Source organism: Myodes glareolus, chromosome 19, assembly GCF_982192425.1.
Source record: "Myodes glareolus chromosome 19, mMyoGla1.1, whole genome shotgun sequence".
Lineage (NCBI taxonomy): Eukaryota > Metazoa > Chordata > Mammalia > Rodentia > Cricetidae > Myodes > Myodes glareolus.
Genome location: NC_142044.1, coordinates 58,075,908 through 58,098,693, shown reverse-complemented (window position 1 = coordinate 58,098,693; position 22,786 = coordinate 58,075,908). Strand labels below are relative to the sequence as shown.

The 22,786-nt window shown below is 40.6% G+C and overlaps 1 protein-coding gene across 2 annotated transcripts in view; it reads left to right on the top strand.

Moving 5' to 3' along the window:
* Positions 1-22,786, top strand: part of Nell2 (neural EGFL like 2) — a 313,225-nt gene that overhangs the window by 35,883 nt on the left and 254,556 nt on the right. For both annotated transcript variants that reach the window (XM_048444768.3, XM_048444766.3), the window contains exon 4: positions 21,906-22,056. In XM_048444768.3, the coding sequence (XP_048300725.1) occupies positions 21,906-22,056 (151 nt within the window). The remainder of the gene's footprint in view (positions 1-21,905; positions 22,057-22,786) is intronic.

The following is a 22,786-nucleotide window of genomic DNA, read 5'->3' as shown; positions in this document are numbered from 1 at the left end:
AAGGTTCAATGCTTGTGTGTATATATGGGTACACACACACACACACACACACACACACACACACACACACACTGTGTATACTTTATAATTTTTTTGATATGGTATCTCCCTGGGTGGCCCAGAGCTGGCCTCGAACTCATAACTCTCCTGTATTAGCCTCATAAGTATTAGAATTATAAATAGGTCTGGAATACATTTTTGCTGACTTGATTATATACCTAAATTGATTATATTACATTATTTGTTAAATTTATTTAAACACATTGCAATTTTTCTGGGCTAATAATACTTACACTGCTTTTAAGTAGAAGTAGGTTTATAGTTGAAATACAAATCTGTCAATACAAGCTAAAAGCATTACTTTCACTTGATAGCTCCTGTTTTGTTGAAAACCCCTATTCTGCTTTATTATTTACTTATGGTATCTATCATATATGTTCTGCCAAGCCTAATTCCTTTCCTGTCAGATGACTGCGTTCTAACTCTACTTTGATGGAAATACAGGAAGATGTTCTCCCTGCATTCATGCTGTAACTTGCCATCTCTGGACCAGGCTATTGCTTAAGTGTTGTTTACGAGGACGTTTTGCATGATGTGTGACAATTAAACAGTTGGCGAAGTTACTAACAGGAAAACAAAGGCAAGTGGGAAATTTTATGGCAGTCCTTGTAAGAAGGCAGTTTTCTGAATATTCCAGAGTTCATTAATACTAATATTTTTTTAAATTACTATTGCAGAAAATTATAGAATGACAGATCTTGTAGGTAGACTGCAAGCTTCAGACTCTTGGGAATGTATTAATGTGTGTGGACTTTAGTAACCCAGTGAGTGGATTTGAACATGGAGGTTCTGGAAGACCATTGCAGCAGTCAGAGGCAGGACAGTAGGCATTGAAACCATAGCAGAAACGAAGAGAGAGAGAGAGAATTTATGGGTGGTGACTGTCATCTATTTTATTCATCAGTTGTTTCTTAATTTTGTATATTTATCATTGGGAGGTGGCCTATGGTGACTAAAATTGTAAATTTTGGCCATTTGTCAACTCATCATGGAGCTGTTATGGAATGAAGTTAAAAACATCCTCAACGACAACATAAAACCACGCTACCAAGTCAGTTCTCAGTAAAGGAGGCTATTCCTAAACAACCACCTCTCAAGTCATATCAATTACAGGATATGTTAGGTAAATAGGGCTTGAGTACTTTTGTAGGAACATGTGTTGTAGTGAAGGAGACTGAGAACATGGTATGTCGCTGGCAACACATTGGGCTCTGGGCTGCCAAGCTCTACACACATTAGTGCATTCTCCAGCATAGTAGTTGGATGGTGGAGAATCACTCTCAACTTGACAAGCCCTTCAAAAGTCTTTGGTGGAGCTGGAACTCGGGAAGATTTTAGGTGCTGGTTTGTTGAGCCAATGACATAAGGAAGGCATTCAAGGCATATGTGCAGTATTACAAAGAGATATGGAAATATTTCAAATGTGACTTTGTGCTGGTGAGGGAGAGTAGTTTGGAATGAAACCTATATCCTTTAAGTGTGTGCCACTGGCGTGAAAAGATCTGTAAAAGTCTGGGTTAAATGGTGTCCCATAGGCCATCTGCAGAAGAGTCGTGTTCCCAGATGGAGCCAAATACTCTTATTGGTGTGTATCTTAGTGACAGTCTCTATTGCTGCAATGAAACACCAAGACCAAAGCAGCTTGGGAAGGAAGGGGTTAATTTGACATATGCTTTCATGGTATGGGAGGTCCTTCTGTCTGTGTGTTGCTTTTATTGGTTAATGAATAAAGAACTGCTCTGAGCCTATGGCAAGGGCAGAACAGAACTAGACAGGAAAGGCTAGGCTGTGTGCTGGGAAAAAGAGGGCGGAGTCAGAGAGATGCCACAGAGCCACAGGAGATACACGTGCTGAAACCTTGCTGGTAGGCCACGACTTCGTGGTGATACACAGATTAATGGAGATGGGTTAAATTAAGATGTAAGAGCTAGCCAATAAGAAGCTAGAGCTAATGGGCCAAGTAGAAATTTAATTAATATGGTTCCTGTCTTCTTATTCTGGGTCTAAGATAGTCGGGCAGCCAGGATGCACAAGTGGCCTCCTTCCCACTACACTTCCCCATCACTGTTCATCATTGATGGAAATCAGGACAGGAACTCAAACAGGGCAGGAATCTGGATGCAGGAGCTGTTTCAGAAGCCTGGAAGGGGTCCTGCTCCCTGGTTTGCTCTTCCTGACTTGTTCAGTCCTCTTTTTTTTTTTTTTTTTTTTTTTTTTTTTTTTTTTTTATAGAATGCAGGACTGCTGGCCCAGAGATGGCACCACCACAATGGGATAGATAGGCTCTCCCCAACCAATCGCTAAATCAGAAAATACCTTGTAGCCTTGCCTACAGCCTAATACCATTGAGACATCTTCCCAATTGAGGCTCCCTTCTCTCTGATGACTCTAGCTAGTGTCAGGCTGACATAAAAGTGTCCAGGACAGCATGACAAGAAGATTTAATTTCCTTTTCAGTATTGCCATTGTGAAAACCTTTTAGAGCTTTGTGGATAAGCTAGTGATTGTCTGTGATAAACTCTTCTGACAAAAGAAGCTTGAGAGAGAAAGAGTGTTCTGGCCCGCAGGTCTAGGCTCAGGCCATCATGAGTGGGAAGCCGAGGCAGCAGGGACTGAAGGCAGCTGCTCACATCACACAGCACATCACTGGGAGCAAGCAGAGGGTGGCGAACGCACACCTGTACTCAGCTTGCCTGCTTTGTTTTATGCCACCCAGAATACCATTGTTAGGGATGTGGTCCCACCCACATAATTAGCATAATCAAGATAATACCTCATAGGTGTACTCAGACCCACCTTGACAGGTTCTGTCAAGTGGACAATTAACATTAAACATTGTCTTTGTATAAGCATCGTTTTTTGTTTGGCCTTACTTCTGTCATTGAAACGGGAAAGCATACGGAGAGACTGATTTCTTCTATAGAGAATCTGATGCTTTCATTTTCTTTAAAATATTCATTTGGGGTTTCTCAGGTTACTAAAGACAAATATAAATAGTCTGTAAAAGCGTAATTAATGCAACGGTGGAGAGTAGTCCTTCACAGATGGTTTAATGAATGAAAAATTTTTACAAAGACCATAATGAGAAGAGGAAATGGTGTACTACAAATTCAGTCTCGGTCGTATAGGGAGGTGTGGGAGAGCACTGAATTAAACTCTTGTCACACTTGGAATTGCTATCTTGCAGCCGTCAGGTCCTCCTCCATCTCAGATGGTGAAGCTTTGCCCCAAATGGCAAAGAAAACTCCATAGTTTGACAGGTTCCCACTCCGTTGATGAACTGGATACAGTGGTGGCTGTTTCACTCTGATAATGACAGGTCGAAGTGACTTTCCCTACCCTCTTTGTCATTTTTCTGTCCATTATAAAATATCATAAAAATGTAAGTCTTTCACCTCTGCTGAAAGTGCTGTACACCTGTTTTATTACCTGATGCCAGGATTTGGCTATTTATTTAATGCATTCTCACTGCCTTAGAATATCATTTTGAATACAGATCGTCAATGTGTGTGTATGTGTTCTAGCATGTAGACATGTATAATGTATTAATTGAGTATTCTTCACGCTCCAAGCATTGCTTGAAGTATTTTATATACATACAGCCTGAATGAGGTCCTAAGTCTTTTTATTATTTTCAGCTTACAGGTGGGAATGAAAGCAACCAAGTTTCAAAGATGTTCCATTATTTAACCTAGAAAGTGACAGAACTGGCTTGGTAATTCAGGCTGTACCAGTGCTCGTGTGCACATCACATGCCATGCACAGTAGGGTATCTATAGGAAGTCATAATGCACTGTATATGCATTTTACAGAACCACAAGAAAGGGTTTTGAATGAGTTTCACATAAAGAAATGCTTACTTTTAGTAGTCAGGTATATTTACCCCCATTTGACCACTGTAAAACATTAAACATTTACATGTTACTCCATAAATATAATATATTTCAAAGTGTCAGCTAAAATAAAAAGACAAGTGATTACTCACAGTGTAACTGCATTTAGGTTGTAAAGGTTTGATTCTTACATTTCTTACATATGTAACCTAATTTAAAATTTTAAATTTCATTAATCTGTGTGTGTAGGCATGGATGTCAAAGAACAGCTTGTAGGAGTTGGTTCTCTCCTTCCACCATGTTTGTTTTGGGATCAAAGTCATGTCAAACTCAGTGACAGATACCTTCATCTCTGAGCCGTGTCTCTGTCTCATGAAAATCATTTTTGTAAAAAAAAATCATTTTTGTCCTTTTTTTTTTACAGTTTTTAAAACATGAGAAGTAACTAGTTTTTCTTAATATAGTCAGCAATGTACACAACTTCACTGGCCTGTGAAGGGTGCACCCTCTAATATAATTTCAGACATCATTTTGGTGCTTTGGGGAACATCACCATAAAAATTCTGGTGCCATGTTTCCTAGGGGTTACCACCTCGGGAAGTGAGGGTTTGGTGCTTCATCATCTAAATTCTAGCAGGATTTGAAATGAGACCTCATGGACAAGGGAGACTGTGTTAGTGGCATAGGTCTGTACTCCTATATATTCAGGAAGCTCAAGCTGGAGGCTCCCATGTTTAGGGCTAGCCTGGGCAATTTAATGATACTCTGTCTCCAAATGGTAAATGAGGCTGGGACTAAAACTCCATGGCATTGTATCTTCACGTGCACAAGACACAGGTTCTCATCACAATACCATACCCATGACAGCGACCGGGGTGGGCTGTAGTTTGCCTTGCTCAGATTGTCAGCAGAGAGCACAGGCTCCCTAGCAACGTGTGGAACAGTGCCCTGTGTAAGTTTCACGGACGCCATCTTGTTTAACTCCCTATTTTTAGGATGCTGTTCTTCAGTGATTTTTGTCTCTACTTTAAGAACATTTGGGGATATTATAGTAATTTCACATTGAAACCATAACTGACTTAATATAGACATTTTTGTTTTTGTCTGTAAGGAACATTAATTACTAATACCAAAATTGGGACAGAGACATAGTGCCTTAGCAAGCAGGAAGCTAAGGTGTCATTCTGAAAACTGCAAAATTTTGGAAATGTAGTTGATAGACTTGAATCAACTTTTTTTTTTTTTTTAATAAAGGGACCTATAAATCATTCTCCTACAGATTTGGTCAAGCTATCCCCACACGCAGCTCTACTGACACCTAGATGAGATGATGCCACATGTTCTCAGCAATCTGCCTGGCTCACAGTCAGCCTGTGTGGAGTCCTGGCTGTCACATGCTCATTTGGCGCCTGTAAGGTCAAGACTAAGTAAAGGGTTTGGAGTGGACCATCAAGGCTCGTATCCTGACAAGCTCAGGCAGTGCTTCTCTGAATGTTGCAATTGTGTCTCCAAGGGACGCTGGGCAGTTTCTGGAGATATTTGAGATTGTCACCCTTAGAGGTATGGTCTTATCTGTAGCCAAGATGCTGATAATGTCCTCAACAGGAACATAGCCTTCCACTATGGACCACTACTGGTCCAAAATGTCAGTAGAACTGAAGTTGCGGACTTCTGACATAGAGTCAAAATCTTACAGCTCTCCAAAATGCAAAGGTGCTAGTAATATGTACTCAGCTGCCGCAAAGAGAGCCGGAAAACTGCTCCCATGCTAAGCATTCAGTTAATGGTGACCCTTGCTATTCATACTGCGACTGCATGTAGAACTCTCACTGTGTGGTATGCTTGACTTCCTAGATGGCATGGGTCCAGCGGGAGCAAAATGTGACAGGATTTGTGGTAACGGTGGCCTCTGATCATCAGGACAACATCACACATCATTATCAAGGCTCTTGGATTAGAAATTCTGCTTCCCTCAGAGTGGTCTTGCTTCTTCAGCTCTTGACCGCTCTAAGAATGTTCATTCCAGACCTGGTAGAATACAGCCAGGTTTTCAGTGCAGAATGCTGTAAGGTCCTGCTTCCTCAACACACACACCTCAGCCTCAGCACCACAAAGTCATTGACCTCAAACGCATGCGAGTACCACTAGCATCTCCAAGCATGCTTTGAATTTGGGGTGGACTTGTGCATAGCTTTGGTCATGCCCCAGTTCAAGTCCCAGCTTTCCTACAGATTTTGCTATTGTACTCCACTGCCATGGACACCCTAGCTTTTCCTCATCATCCAGGACTTCTGAGTCTTCTGTATTCTTCCTACATACTGAGTGGTTTGTACGTCAACCTCACACAAGCTATAGTATAGATAAGAAGGAGCCTCAGCTAAAGAAACCTCTATGAGATCCAGCTTTAAGGCATTTTCTTAATCAGTGATCAATGGGGGAGGGAGGTCCCTGCCAGGGTGGTGTCATCCCTGGGCAGGTGGTCCTGGGTTCTATAAGAAAGCCGGCTGAGCAAGCCATGGGACACAAGCCAGTAAGCAGCACCCCTCCGTGACTTCTGCACCAACTCCTGCCTCTAGATTCCTGCCCTGTTTGAGTTCCTGTCCTGACTTCCTTAGGCAGTGAACAGCAATGTGGAAGTGTAAGCTGAATAACGTCCCACCACTTGCCTTTTAGTCATGGTGTTCCATTGAAGCAATAGAAACTCTGAGTAACACCCCTTTTATTCCTGCAGATCTGTTGGGAGAATGTCAGGTTTTGCTGTTGCTCTTAGAACTGAATGGAACTTGGGGCAGAAGTGTTGTCTTTCATAAGGGTGCTTTTTAAGAGAATATGTTTTTGTGGTCTTCAGTGGGCAGCTTGATGTTTCCCCTGCATGCTAAGCTGTATTTGGTGACCTATGTCAGCAGCTTCTTGGGTAATTCTTCCTAAGCCAACCATTGCCAGTCCCTGAGCCACTTCTGACCAGGACAGGGAGCACAGAGGATCAGGTCCCTAGTAACAGAACTGAGTGTAATTCACTGAGTTACTGATGTCTGGTTTCCTAAGAAAAGCCCCGCAGTGCCACATGCCGGCTGAGTCATAGCTACTCCTTATGTTCTATCTAGTCTGTTTGCCCAGTTTACATGACTGAGTTTCTGTTTTAATTTCCTTTCAGCCCTGTAGCTCCCTATGTAACACGGTGTCTCTGCAAAGGCTGCTCTCAGAACTGCGATCTATTCCTAACCACCTGTCTAGACTCCTTCCACCCCCCCACTCCATCCTTCCCACATAGCGTATGCTCAAGCAATCTGAAGAGCTGCAGGCCTGTGAACATGCCGTCTTTCTTTGCACCTCCATGCTTTGCACACATGGTTGCTTCTGCCCTGGCTTCCCAACTGCAATAAGCCTAAATTTCCCTTCACCTCCCTGGCTATTAGATACCGAACTGTTCCTTCAGTACCTAGCTGTCAGCTCAATCGGGAACCCCACCTTTCTGAATGTCTTTCCTACCTACCAAGGTGTCAAGTACTTCCGAGTTCAAACTTCGCGACACATTAAACCAGAATATTCTGGATTTAGATTAGTTGCAGCATGCTATAGCAGGCTGGTTCTTCCAAGGGCCTGTAACTAATGTTGCAGCAAGTAACAATGCAGACCAAGATTCTCAAATCCGATCTACTAATGGTACATTTATTCAGCCACATTTATCAATTGAAGGCTGACCACAGTCTATGTTTTGTTTACAAGAACATATATGAATCGTCCCTCAGTATACACATTCAATCAGAATGAAAGCAAGGCTGATGTCTGTATTTAGTCTAAAGAGCGAATGTGATATCATACAGATAACAGAGGGATGTCATGGAAGCAAGGGAAGATGTGAATAAATTGTTGGGTATTAATAAGAGTATTGATATGTGGGCCATGTTCCTAATTAAAAAATGGAGATTACATTGCTCATACTATCTCTGCCATGTTGAACTAAATCTTCAGTTAGCAGTGAAGTAGTATTGCCCACTTCATCTTCCAGATCCTGGGAGGAAAAGACTCTGCATAAGAGGAACATGAACCAAAGACGAGGAAGTTTGCGACTTGGTATAAGGTTCAGATCTGAAACGCTAGAATAGCAGAAAGCAGTACGCTTTAATCTCAACTCAGATATTAATGTTTCAGAAGAATTTTATATCCTGACAATTTTCCTGGCCTGGACTAATGAGATAGTCGAGCCTAGTCATTAGCATGGGTTATGCCTCCCAGGGCTTCTCTGTAAACCTTTGTGCAGGAAAAATTATGCTTGCCTTGGAGATTACGGGTATTGCCTGAGGCTATGCATGCATCCATAGCTGTTGGTATTGCCTGAAGCTATGCATGCATCCATAGCTGTTAGCCTTGGTTCAGTGGAGAATTCGGAGAGAGGGGAGTGACTTATTCCATCTAGCAAAGGTAGACATGCTGTCTTATCAACTAAACCTTGGAAAGAAAAATTAACTTGAATCTACTGGATCTTTTCTTCTGTCCTGGGTTATAAGCACTGGCATTTATCCTGATAGGAGAAAGTGTAGTATATAGTTCTCACCTTAAGAAGATTAAAGCCAGTCATTCTGAAGATGGAAAACTGACATAAAGCAAATGGACATGAACTAGAAAGATAGGTCAGAGCACAGGACTGCACTGAGAAATAGTGACAGAGCGCAGAAAACTGTCACACCTGCGGCCCATTCAGAAGGAAGAAAGCTGTCAAGAGTATGGAATAGCAGAAGTTAAATACCATTTACACACTTGGGAGCAGAGGCATGTGGATCTCTGTGAGTTCGAGGCCAGCCTGGTCTACAAGAGCTAGCTCCAGAACAGGCTCCAAAGCTACAGAGAAACCCTGTCTTGAAAAACAAACAAACAACCCCCCCCAAAACCAAGCCAAACAAACAAATAAAAAGGTTTTAAAACTCCAATCATAGAAAGCAAAAGTCACCAAGAGAGAAAAGCAGAAAAGTAATATTTGCCAAATGTTCCGCACGTTCTGAGCAGGTCAGCTTACAGCTGTCCCAGCACCAGCAGAGCAAGGGGGCTGGAGCTCAGTGCTCACTCTGAGTTCTGGAAGGTGAGTCTGGTCATTTAGTTAGGAGTCGCTGCCTTTTCTGTGAGTTTATAGGTTTCTGAGCTAATACTCAAATCACACTAACCACTTGAGGATGGGTTTTCTACTTTCTCTCTTTTCTTCTAGAAACATGCTTACCTTATAAAAGACCAAGTTCTGTTAGTTAATTTAGGTTTTCTATGCAGTCTCACCCATTATTATGTTCAAGGGCAAAGAATGGAGTGTTTAGGTCTATGTACATGGGTGTATTTATGCATGCAAGCATGTGTGTGTGAGTGCGTGTGCAAAACATTATGGTAAATTTTGTTGTATTTGCAAGTATTCTCTGCATGGTCTAAAACTGACAGAAAGAATATATATTAAAAGATGATTTAGGATTTATTAGACCGCCTTACAAAATAGGGTCGTGGTCTGACAAGGCCTGTTTGACAACAGAGAGGCTGAGAACCAAGTATTTGCTCAATCTGTGGGCGGCGTACTTCTGCAGTAAGCATCTGGCCTGATGGTCCGAGAGAATCCTGGAGAGTTGCTCATCGTCAGTCCACACTGGAAACCCTAAGGGTCTGGTCCTAACATCAGTAAAGGAATCAGCAACAACAGCAGCAGGGCAGATGAACTCGCCAGGGAGAGTGAGGGCCAAGGGAGCAGTGAGGAAAGCTTTCCTTCTTCCAGCTCCCTTTATCTGGGCCACCATCAGAAGGTGCTGTTCACAGTGAGACTGTGTTTCCCACATTAATGAAGGCAACCCTCTCCTGGGATGGTCAGCTTTAGTATCTTAGCCCAAACTAGGAACCCTGAAGGAGAGAGAACCTCAGCTGAGGAATTGCATCCATTGGATTGGCTTGTGAGCACGTCTGTGGGAGCATTTTCTTGATGAATGATGGAAGCGTAAGGGTCCAGTCCATTACAGGTAGTAAGCTCCCTAGGCTGATGGCCCTGAGTCATGTGAGAAGGCAGCCTGAGCAAGTCATGGAAAGTAAGCCAGTAAGCAACTGTCCTCAGTGCTTCCTGATCAGCTTCGGCATCCCTCAAGGATGAATTGTGATCTGGATGTAGACAGCAAATAAGCCCTTTCCTCCCCAGGCTGGTTTTTGTCTGTATTTTATCACAGTGAAGATATACAAACTGGGCACCGCAGATGTGCCCACAGACCAGCCCATGCGGACAGTCACTGGAGCCCTCTTCCCACGTGATTCTCAGTTGGGCCAAGTTGATAAAACTAACCTTAACACTCCACCTACTGTCAACTTGATACACAAAAACATCTCTTGAAAATCATAACCTTATACCCTTTGGTTCTAGAGTCTCATATTTATTTCATAATGTGAAGTCTTTAAAACTTCAAAATTTCTTAAAGTTGAGCTACTATGCTTTACAACTTTACTAAGTCCCCATGCCTTAGAGCAGAGATAGTGTTCTTCTTCCGAAAAGAAGGACAGGATCAGGACAAACAATACTTCAAAGCCAAGCCAAATTTTAGCAGGGAAAACAACAGATCTCATAACTCCAGTGGTCAGCATCTGGAGTTTGGAATATAACCTTCCACACTCCAGAGAGTTTTGGGCATCAAAGTCCCTTGTGGAGCAAAATCTTTTAATGTCCTATAACTTAAATATGACAATGTTGATTTCCAAAACTTAATATCAATATTTCTGTTGATATTGTCTCAATTGTTAAATCATCACATGATATGAAAGAAACCACAAATAACTGCAAATTGTGTACACAAATACATTCTTAAGAAAGTAGGACAGAAACACTAATATCAATTACAATCCTTATTGCTGTAGATGTCATGGCCTTGACTGGTATCTGTAACCACATTTCTCTGTTCCCATTCTGTATTTCCTCCTCTCTCAGCAAGCACTTCAGTGGGTCTCGGCTCTTTACCTGAGGGGATGATCCGTACCTCTATTTCTGAGGGCCTGGCCATTTATCATCTTGACTGGATTGGGTTGTTGATCATAATGACAGGGCATGGCAATGCCCAGTGTAACAAGTCTTTCTCTGCACTTCCAGTTTCCAAAGAACCGCATATAGACTTATTATTAATTATGAAGCCCAGTATTAGCTTAGGCTTGTTCCACTACCTCTTATAGCTTATATTAACCCATTTATTTTAATCTACATTCTGCCGCGTGACTTGTTGCCTCATCTCTCCATACTGCGCATGCTGCTTCCTACCTGTCTGCCTGGAGACTCCACCTTCTTCTTCCCAGAGTCCTCTCTGGCCCCCAAAGTCCCACCTAGCCTCTTCCTCCCTAACTATTGGCCAATCAGCTCTTTATTAAACCAGTCACAGTGACACATCTTCAAACAGTATGAAGGAATATTCTGCAAAAACCCAAAAAACACCATAAAGGATCTCCTGCACCCCAGACTGGAGAGGCAGTCTTTTCCTCCTAATGATCTGGATTAGTCGCATATCCTAGAACTGTTACTTCTTATCCCATTGACTCAAAGGTATCAGGAGCCCAAAGTGGCTACAAGGAAGTCTTAACTTCCTGTTGAATGGAGTGAGTGTTGCGCTTTCTGGAAAGAGCATTTCTCCCTTTGAAACTAAAATTTGTAGGTCAGCAGAGTACAAAGTCATCGGAAGAGAAAGGAAAACTTTCCTAGTGGGTCACTAGGGTTAATGGTGACCAGTATTGTTCCCATTTCCAGCCTGTCACGTCTGGATCCATGAATCTTGGATATAGAAGAAACAGCGTTGTATCAGGGATGCTAGTTAAAAACGTACATAGCCTTCTAGAAAACACTTCTCTTCTACTGAAGTATCTTTTGATGAACATTACAGGAGACACAAGTATCATCATATCTTGCCTTTTAGGAGAGGTCTGTCCATGGCTCTTTCCTCAAGTATATTTATTACTAGTTTTCCAAACATACTCCCTTTTAAGCCCCAATAATCCAGCAAAACAGCTAGATATATGGTGATGTCTTGAAGGCACTGCTTGACAAAGTTCACAGTGCCCAGATGACTTGGACTGACCCTTTCCTGCCCGTATTGAAAGTTGCTGCACAACTCTTGCCTGTGTCTTTGACATGTTTAATGTTTGAACTCGGTGCTGTTAAGGGCCCCTCGTCAAAGGTTAGGACTGGTACAATGTAACAATTCTTACAGAAATGAGTGTTAATAAGAAGAAAACTGATGGCACTTCCCTGGGAGAATTAGCTGGACAAGAAACTGAGTCTTCTATGGAACTTACTATTAAGTGGTGTTAGTAAACATAAAACATAGGATCTGGAATAAAAATCATCAAAGAAGGAAAATCTTAGGGAAATTTTAGAAGCTGACAAACCACAACTGAATCATTAGGTTTTTGTGTTCTGCCCCAGAAACTCAGAACTAGTGTGTAAAAGGAAAGGGTTCTTGTTTATAAAATTAATGGCAAGACTTGGTAACTCATGAAGGCAAAGTAAACAGTTTGAGGAATCTTCATGTTCTTCTACCCTTTGCAGAATTGTAATAATGATAGAGACCATATTGAAACAGGAGTTTATGACAGAGACAGAAAGAGAAACATTTGGTTCAGTGAACTCCCTGGCTTCCTGAGCAGACTTGTTCAATCAGGACTTCTATGACTGTAGGAGGGATAAGGAGAAGAGCGAGGTCAGAGGTCAAGGGAGAGGGTGGTGGTCCTATGTCAGATATAAAAGAAAGAATTTGAACAAGGGACTGAGGAATTAGGTTTCCATAGACTGATCAGACATTCATTATAGTAGATCAATAGAATAATACAAGAGAAGCGTGACATAAAAGGAGGAGGAAGTAACTTCTGATTCATTAACTTAAACAGAGACATCCTGTCTAGTTTTTCTGTAACTGCAAGGGTTTATGATACCAAGTTTAAGGAAAAGGATATTGAGTTAAATGAATTGATTTTTATCATAATGCTAGGTTTTAGTTCTTATCAAATTTGAATATGCTTTTGTAATCACAGAAGATTCTAGAAACTTTTAAAAATGTATGTATCATGAGAAGAATTTGTAATTAATGATTAAAGTATATGACAAAATGAAATTAATAATAATAATAATAATAATAATAATAATAATAAAGCCTGTAAGAGATGCAGGTTGTCAGATAGGAAAAGCCATCCCAAGATGTGCTTCCTATCTGTCCATCTCTCGTGCAGTGAAACTCAGAGGTGTTCTGTGTCTGATTTCTCCATCACTGCTCTTACATCTACCCATCCTGAGACCCTGCCCTCATTCAGAGCTGGGCTCCAGTAGATACAGCTTGTGAATCCATATTAGAACCACTCATTAGTCCATTTCTCCTTTCACGAAAGGTGTGTGACTATGTGTACTTTCCAAAGGTGTAGCCACTGTAAAGTGTCTTTACTCGGCCAGTGTCCTTCATGGTTGTCCCACAAAGAGGCTCTGAGGTGCTTGGTGTCCTCTTCTGGTGCCTGCACGGTGTGCAGAAGAATCAGTACACGACACTCCAATCTTCTCTTCCTCAGAAATCTCATTCCAGGCTACACTCCTAGAGGCCCAGTAAACCAAACACCAGACTGTGCCTCCCTTTCAGCCATCCCCCCACTTTGTTTTCCTGACTCCACCTCATGCTTGTACTTCCATGGTCCCAGAATCTTCAGCTTTCTGGGGTCTCCGTTGCAACTTAAACTTCACCTTTACAGCTTCAAGCACTGAGCTCCTAAGACCTCCTCAAAGAATCCAACACATTGCTTCCCCAACTGCTTTTCTTCAACCTTAGCGCAAGATTCCACAATTCCCCCAGCCTTGCAAATTCATACCTGAAAAACTAGTACCACGAGAATAATGATGTCAATCATTATGAAAATACTGAGTGTGCTCTCAGCTTACTGGGAAACCTATCCCCTTGAATCACAGTCCCATGAGAATCTGTGTTTCTTCAAGGCTGACTCTGGGAAAACTCTTCCCTGGGTGACCATTATGAAGCAAGGAGAGCCTTAGCTGGAATTCTCAGTTTATGCTTCCTCATACCAAATAAATTAGCATTTTCATTATTATAGCCCCCAATATTTAGGTCTTGCCCTCAAATTGTCTTTCGTATTGTTTCACACAGAGTGGGATGCTTCCCTTTAATGGTGCCATAATTTCTCGCCTTGTCAGTTCCAAATAGTTCAATAATCTCGTTCATCATCACAGCTGCTTTTGAACTGCCTTGTCAGTAACTTTAAACTTACACTCTTTTCTTCACTAAACTGTGCATTTTTTATATCTGTCTGTTCTCCTTTTTGCTTTCTCTCGCTGTAGACACGAATGAGGTCAGGAGCGGTAACTGTTACAGTACTGAAGTGAGATCCTGTCTTGAGATTTCTTTCACTGAGAAAATTAGACTTTTGCTGTAGAATTCAGCCATACTAAAGTACTCGGGGCCATCTACAGTCTTTTGCTGAATATTTCATGAATAGTCTGTAGTCAATTTCTTAATAGATTTTTTTTGTTCCCTTCTAAAACCTCATGAGCCAGGCCTCCATTATGCACATTTCTCCCAGCATTTTGGTCTTCTGAACTTTCATGAGGCTAACACATTAATCTTCACCTATAGCAGTCTAGAGATTTTCTAGGCTGAAGTTCGAAACTCTCCGTCAAACCAGTTTCATAGGAGTGAGAAACACAAGTTCAGGCTCATCACAGCCACAGCCCCTTCTTCATAGTGATTTTCTGCCTTGGGGATCATAAAAGCAACTTAAGAGAGGGAAGACTTGCTTTGGCTCACAGTTCAAGGGATATGGCCCACGGTGAGGAAGGGGTGCTGCAGCAGGAGCAAGGGGCTAATGGGAGCTGCTTCCTCCCATGAAGCAGAGGGAAAATCCCCATGTTCTGTTCACTCACCCATTTTGTATTAGGTCGGACCCCAGCATGTGCGCATGAGCAGTGCCACACCCACGGAAATGACCCTACCCCTCTCAGCTAGCTCAGTTTATCCGCTCCTCACAGACATGCTTAGAGATCTGTCTTCTGGATGATTCTGTTCTTGTTAAGCTGACAATCAGTTTTAACCATCACACGTGCCTGTCAAGGCCAATGATAGAAACATGTCACTAGGCAGTGTCACTTCATTTCTTTCCTGTTTGTTCAGCTAGCAATCCCCAAATGAAGCCTCCTACCCAGTGGTTTAGGTTTCCTTCCTAAACAAACATAAGCAATTAAAGATACAAAATATACTATCTTATAAATGGCAAATTATACTTACTGCTGCAAAGGGTTAGTTAATGATGGGGTATAACATTATTAACATTGGAGTCCTACCTTTGTAAATTTTTTAAAAAGAGTTATGCAAATGCATTTATAGTCTGCAAGACCTAAAAGTATTTACTATTTGACCTTATAAAAAAAATTTGCTGAGCATTAAAAATGATGTTTCAGTGGAATGCCTGAGTGAGTAATGCACTGGGGAGATGTATGATGTAGGGAAAAGTCTCAGCTCTTTCACAAAGTACGTTGCTTACATAAGGAAGAAATTTATTTATCTCTCATGCAGCAATCCAGATTGACGGATAGCACAGGGATGATGACAATTCTTTCACTTGAGATTGTCCTAAGACCAAAGTTTTGGTCAATATTCTACTTCAAATGCCCATCTTTATTTAAGTTGAATCTTTTCACCGTATCACGAATGGAAAGGAAGAAGAGTGTGGTCAGTCTCTTTTTAGATCATGAAAGAAGATTGTAGCATCCATCCCCTTACCCACAGTTCATTGGATATAACTGCACCTGGGCTCTTCAGCTGCAAAGGACTATAGGGAATAATGCAGTTTCTAAGTAGTAGACACATGCCCACAAAAGTGTGTGGTTTACTCTTAGAGAGAGGAGGATAGCTGTTTCTACTGGAAGGCAATTAAAAGTCAGTCACCGTGACCCAGGCAACTCGTGGTTTTGAAATACTACTGATCTTTATTTGCAAAATTCTCAATGAGAAACTATGTAGCATACTTTTTGCACATATTAAGTGTTGAGTAAAGATTTTTTTGAATCAGTGAAGTTGACAGAAAACCCAAGGTGATGCTTAGTCTAGGAATGGTTTCTTGGGGGGAAATCTGGCCCAAATGGTACTAGTCCAGACTTGGTGGGTGTTATATTTGAAATATAAAATATTATCCCACAGGCTCATCTGTTTGGACACTTAAATTGGTGTCGCTATTCTGGGAATTTGTGAAACTTTTGGAAAGTTGAGGGGTGTCTAGCAGTGATTCTCAACCTGTGGATTGTGACCTCTTTGGGACTCAAACGACTCTTTCAAAGGGGTCACATATCAGATATCCTGCAAACAGATATTTACATTACAATCCATAATAGTAATAGGATTACAGCTATGAAGTTGCAACAAAAATAATTTTATGTTTAGAGGCCACCACAACATGAGGAACTGTGTTAAAAAGTTGCAGCATCAGGAAAGTTGAGATTGTCCGAGGGGAAGAAACGGTACTTCCTGTCCTGTCTCTGCTTTCTGTTTCATGGAGTTGTAGGTAGTGAAGAGTCTTAACCACACCCTCACTGCTGTGCAGCTGCCTGCTGCTATGATGATGTATATCACATAAAGTCATGCACCAAAATAAATTTTCCCTTCCATTGTGTCCGGAACTCTGTCATAGAGCGGAGAAATCTAGCAGAGATTCTGGGACTAGATCAGCCAGTGCTAGAGATTAGATAGCTTCTAGCAAGGCGAATGAAGAATTCAGTTTAGATGGTATGTAGTTCCCACATTTAGATAATGAATTTAATTTAGCAAACCTCACACTGGTGGGAACACTTAAGAAGATAATGTGATGGGTTGGAGCTAAGATAAGAGCAATAGTGGGCGTAGGGTGGTACATGGTTTCGGAACAGCTCCATAGTCTCTGTGTCTCAGAGTCCAGCCTGCCCCTCCTTTTGTAGATCCAGCATTCTGAGAGCTTAGATTCAGCCATTTGGAAGGGACAATGAAGCAAAATAGCTGGTATGAACCTGACAGAACCTTAAAGTCTTGACCCAGTGGTTGGTGTGCAGGTGGAGGGCTGGCTGGAGGCTAAAGGCAGAGTTCAGCTCTGTAGCCTGCGCCAGTGCAATAGGTTTGCAGTTATTTATTTCAGGGGAGAGACAGATTTCCAGAGTTCTCACTGAATTTCTGAGAAAACACAGCTTATTCCAGATCTACTCCTGTCTGATTTTTCATTTGTAGCTTTCTGATTCCTCTGACTGAGAAACCCAGCAGAGCCAGAAAAGGTTGCAGGGGGATTCGGGGGCAGAAACTGACAGATTTTTAGTTTCAAAAAGTCTGGATCAAGAAGCTGATTATAATGCATTTCTTGTCTTTTGGTAATGTCATTCGGCACTTTATAATGCTGTTTGCTTTCTTAAAGTGAAAATAATCATGACAGAAAAATGAAGTTTAATTTGGCTAGGGTGGCTAATCGTGATAAGTGAGACTTTGGTGTCTTGTTACTCTGAAATAATTTGATTATTGTAATTAAGGAAGAAATATAGAAGAATAAACTCTCCAAATTGATGTCTTAGGTCAAAATGGCCTATTAAGAGGAAGATGAAATTGTGCCTTTCAGCAACTCACCTCTGCATAATTGGTCGGGCACACAGTGCTCTCTCTTCGGCTACTCAGCAAAGATTTTCTTAGAATCTGCTTTTGTAATCCAGTTGCACAATCCATAACCTTCACATTATATGCATGTGAGACTATGTTGTAGTTCTATATCCATTATGCCTATTTATTGGGAAATATTAATATGATTTTAATGATCTAATAGAGAAAACCCATTTTGATCCTATAAATATTGTATTTCTTTTTTAAAACAATCTTTCTACTAATGCCAACAAAACTGTATATGTATGGATACAGATAGACGACATAATTCAAAGGAACACAGTTTGTGAATTTATAAAAATTAATGGTAAGGCATAGCCTGATTGTCAGCATCCACCCAAAACAAGAGAGATAAGTGGGCCTGTGAGAGGGCCCGTGAATAACGGTGCTTGCCATGCCAGTCGGGAGCCCCAAGTTTGATTCTCATAATACTAACAAATGTACAAAGAGAGAACCTATTCTATAAAGTTGTCCTATGACCACCACATGCTTGCTTTGGCATACACATGCTTGCACATGCATGCACACTACAATGCACCCATATGTACATGCACACATGTGCATATGCACAAACACACACAAAAACACACTAACTGTAATTAGAAATTAAATTAAGACAATGTAATAAAATAATATTTATTACATATGAAATTTTAATACTTTAGGTTTGAATTCTAGAGGCATTTCATTGTTGACTACATTTGTATTCTGACCACATTTTGTTTTTCTTTATGAATGAAATTTTCAGTTTTTGAGTCAAATGATTTGTGTAAGGTCTGACTGCTGGATCTGAGCAGTGAACCTGACTCTTATTTTTGTTTGTTGTCTGGTTGTTACTTATGCTTCTGACGTGTCCTATTACTGTGTGCTTATCATTGTGTGATTATAAAACACATGTTGATGTGGCATTGGTTCAAATTATAATTAATTTGGGGTTTGGAAGAAACTTTTGAGGTTCTTTGAGCTTAATGAGAATCCGAATGTCAGAGTTGCTCTAGCAGAGGGCCTTCTTATTCTTTGCTGTTAGCCTTGGAGCAAGGATCATACATACATACATGTAGTATCAGTAGGCATTGTCTGTCACCTGAACAACAGTAAATTAATCCAGTCTAACCCAATAACTTTTCATGTGCACTTATTTGAAAACTGTTTTTCTAAGGAGAATTTGGTTTTAAAATTTACATCTCGATAGTTTGGATTAGCTTAGTTTAGTATGATGCTGAAGGGGTCTATGCTGGAAATCTGGTTGTAGTTCTGAAAAGCCGAGTTAATTCAGAGATCATGAGAAATTTATTCATCTGGACAGTATACTTTTGTAAAAGTTAACTTAAAACGAGATTGCATGGCTGGAGTATGCATCACTGTGGGACTCTGTTATAGAACCATAGCAATTATTTTGTCTTGAGTTGGGTCCTTGGTCACTTGAATTAGGTGGGTTGATTCCTATATGTGGCCAGGATTGCTTCTGATAGTTTGAGATGTAATAAAATCATAGAAATGAATGGATTTCGGGATAACTATGATATGACCTCCTGTCATCTTGGGTTTTCTTTTCTAATCTACAGTTTGTAATGAAACAGAGCTGAGACTCCTACACACTACAGAGATCTCTGAGGGTTAAATGGTTTTTTTTATGTTTAAAGGCTTTGCAAACTGCATACAGTTTAATCAACTTGTTAAGTTTGACTTTGAAAATCATCACCGTTATTTTGCCTTTGCAGTTTACACTATGAAAATGTGGAAAGGAGAGTAAAAACGGAGGGATGTGATAATGGTCCGGAGATAGTGTAATTCTAATTTGGATTCAGTGACTGTAGGGTGTCACTAAAGTCTGAAAAATAGTAAGTTGCGAGTGCTAAAACATCAGTCACCCATTCTGTATTGGGGAGGAGATGGTATTTATAATTGAATTCACACATGGTATTTTTGATGTCAAGTTATGGAGGAAATTAATTTAAGTTTTTACACATTGCAGTAAGTGGAGACTCATTAGGTTATGGTGGCAACTGCTGTGATCCTTTTTTAATTGAAAAAGAAGAAAATAATGCTTACCCATTCTTTGTTATTGTATGATAGATAAATCCGTTCCTTAACTTTATTATTGGTGTGAGTGTCCATATTCTGATAATAAGCTCTCTGAAAAAGGAATTGAGATAACACTGTGACTTATAATACCTACCAGAAAATATTGAGAATTAATTTAGCTGAAGAAATGAAAGACCTGTACACTGAAACTAAAGAATATTGTTGTAAGGATTGAAAACAACACAAATAATTCATCATGTGCTTGAGGATTTGAATAATAAATATTGTTAAAATGCCCCTGTTACTCCAAATGACTAAAGAGTCAGTGCAATTCTAACAAAAGTTCCAGTGACTTTTTTCAAAGAAATACCAAAAATTCTTAAAAATGTGAGGATATGCTAACAATTTTGATGCATTCAGTCAATGTACTATCTATTCCCCATATACATTTAACAGGGTGAGGTTTCTAAAGTAAACTGTAATTTGTCTCTGTGATGTAGTGGCAGGGACATATGGTTTCCAAAAGCTGGGGTAGGGGTAGGGATGCTTTAGTCTTGTGTCTGCTTATTTGCTTTAGTGATCAAATTTGTCTAACTGAGGCATAGCTGAGAATTAAGGGGGACAACAAATAAATCAGATATGTGTATACAGAAAATGATTACCAGAATCGTACTAACCTACCCATCCCCTCATATAGTTGACATTTTGTGACATAATAAGGTTTACGATCTACTCTCAATAAGTATGAAATTGAGTATTAATAACCATACTCTTCACTATAGTGCACAGTTGCACACCAGGATGCATTAATCCTATAAAGAAAAGATTTTGAGGCTTTAGTCAGTATCTCCTCATTTCCTATATTCCATTGGCAATGGCAGCCACCAGTCTACTGTCAGCTTCCTGAACTCAGTGTTGAGTAGATTCCACATGTGTCTCTGGTGAGATTACTTCAATAAGCCTCATGTCTTCCAGGTTTGTCGCTGTTGTTTAACATGATTGTGGGATGGTGACACAGGACTCTCCAAGTCCCATTCTTCTTGTTGGGAGCGACTTACCTTAGTCTGTTTTCACACAGAAAGAAATGAGAATGGTTTGGTCTCAGCCCTGACTGCATTTCTGATACCCATCAGTGCTATGCGTGCAGTATAAATGGGAGCGCTTCATGCTTATGGTGATTGGGTGTGGGAATGATAGTGTTTTTCTAAGTGCCGGCTCACTGCTTTCTCTATTCTTTTTCTCCCACATCTTGCCATTTCTGAGTTTGGAGTTCCTGACTAAGCCATATGAAAGTGCAAAATAAAGTTTCACTTTTCCTAGGCAAACTTGCTGGGCTGGGCTTTCTCTAAGCTCATAGAGGAGGGGGTGGAATTAAGTTCTATGTATTTCTTTCAACAAATATGGTGAGAAAAAATTGATCTTCCTGCTTCATCCACTGCGCAGAAGGCTGAGAGTGACTAATTTCACTGATCTTTTCAAGAATCTATTTATAGGGAGCCTTCTGGCTAAAGCTTCCACTCCAGAGAGAGACACACAGATTTAAATCCAGTTTTCTCTCAGGAGGTGTCAGAAAAGTGAGCTGGTTCTAGAGTGGTTGGTGGCTTGGGTCTTGTTGTAGGACAAACATCTCTTTGACACTATTCCTGATGTAGCTAAGGTAATAGGCCAGAAAAACTATGTAAAGAGAAAAGTTTGGAGCGCTCATTTTCTGGGAGTGTCCTTTGATTTTTTTTTCCCCTCAAAGATGACATGTTCTGAAAACAGGTTTCTGAAACACATGCATTATTTCATGTGATTTTGTGGCTCCCTGTGTTGTATACAGCATAAGGTCTTATTAGGAGGATTTGTCAATAGAGTCTAGAAGCTGGTATCTGCAAGTTATTCTGTAGCACAATTAATAAAAACCCACAGACAGAAATTGGAGTTAAACCTGAAGGTCAGAAAAGCAAATCAACCAGCCACTGGCTCTTACCTCTATCTCCGTCAGAAATGGCAATCCTGCCTCCAGGAATCTCAGAATGAGACTGTGCATGAGAGCCGTCTCTTCCAGTCTTACAATCCTTTCTATGGCTGGCATGCACCATTACTGCCCAGTTTTTATGGCAAACTTGTGTGACTACTGGGATTAAAGGTGTGTGTCACCACTGCCTGGTCGGTAAGGCTGATCAGTGCAGCTGTTTTACTCTCCAAACTTCAGGCAAGCTTTATTTATTAAAATACAAATGAGATATCAGTACATTATTCTTTGATGAAAGTTTTAGAAAGATGTTTGTAGGTCATATTTTATAAAACCCAACTCTAGTGTGTTCTTAATGCATTTTTATTATTTATCTAATTTTAGATTCCCCCAGAAGCATAAAAGCACCTACTGCTACAGCTGAGCGATTTCTCCAGAAGCTGAGAAATAAACATGAGTTCACAATTTTGGTGACCCTGAAGCAAATCCACTTAAATTCGGGAGTTATTCTCTCCATCCACCACTTGGATCACAGGTAGGTGAGACTTGTAAAGTTTCTGGTGTTTTCTGTGTGTGATTGCATTATAATACAGAAGAGAAGCAAACAGAAGCCTGCTATTGAAGATGTGTGAGGGACTTTAAAGCACAGAGCCAGATATATCATGCAGAACTACAGACAGAGTCCTGCCTAAAAGCAAAGGAAATCACTGCATCAAAGCATGTTGGGAACATACAAAGGTCCACTTTTAAGACATATTTGTCAATTCCTAAATTCCACAGGGGCTGTCTTCCTCAGTACTAAAGACAAACATACTTCTTCATTTCTGATCATTACCCACAAAAGTCCTGTATTTGTACTTTGGGAAAGTGGCTGTGCTTAGAATTTTGCTGTTTTACAATTTTAGTCATTGTACACAGAAGTTTCTGTCTCACTCAGTCATGCAGCCATTCAGTCCCAAAGAAACACACAGAGATTTATATTAATTATAAACTCTTTGGCCTATTAGCTCAGGCTTATTATTAACTAGCTCTTACAACTTAAATTAACCCATATTTTTTGTCTATGTTTAGCCATGTGGCTTGGTACCTCTTTTTAGTAAGGCATTCTCATCTTGCTTCTTCTGCATCTTGCTGGTGACTGACTCTCTGCCTTTTTTCTTCCCAGAATTCTCTTAGTCTGGTTTCCCTGCCTATACTTTCTCCCTGTCTTCTGGCCAATCAGTATTTAACTAATACAAATGACAAATCTTTACAATGTACAAGAG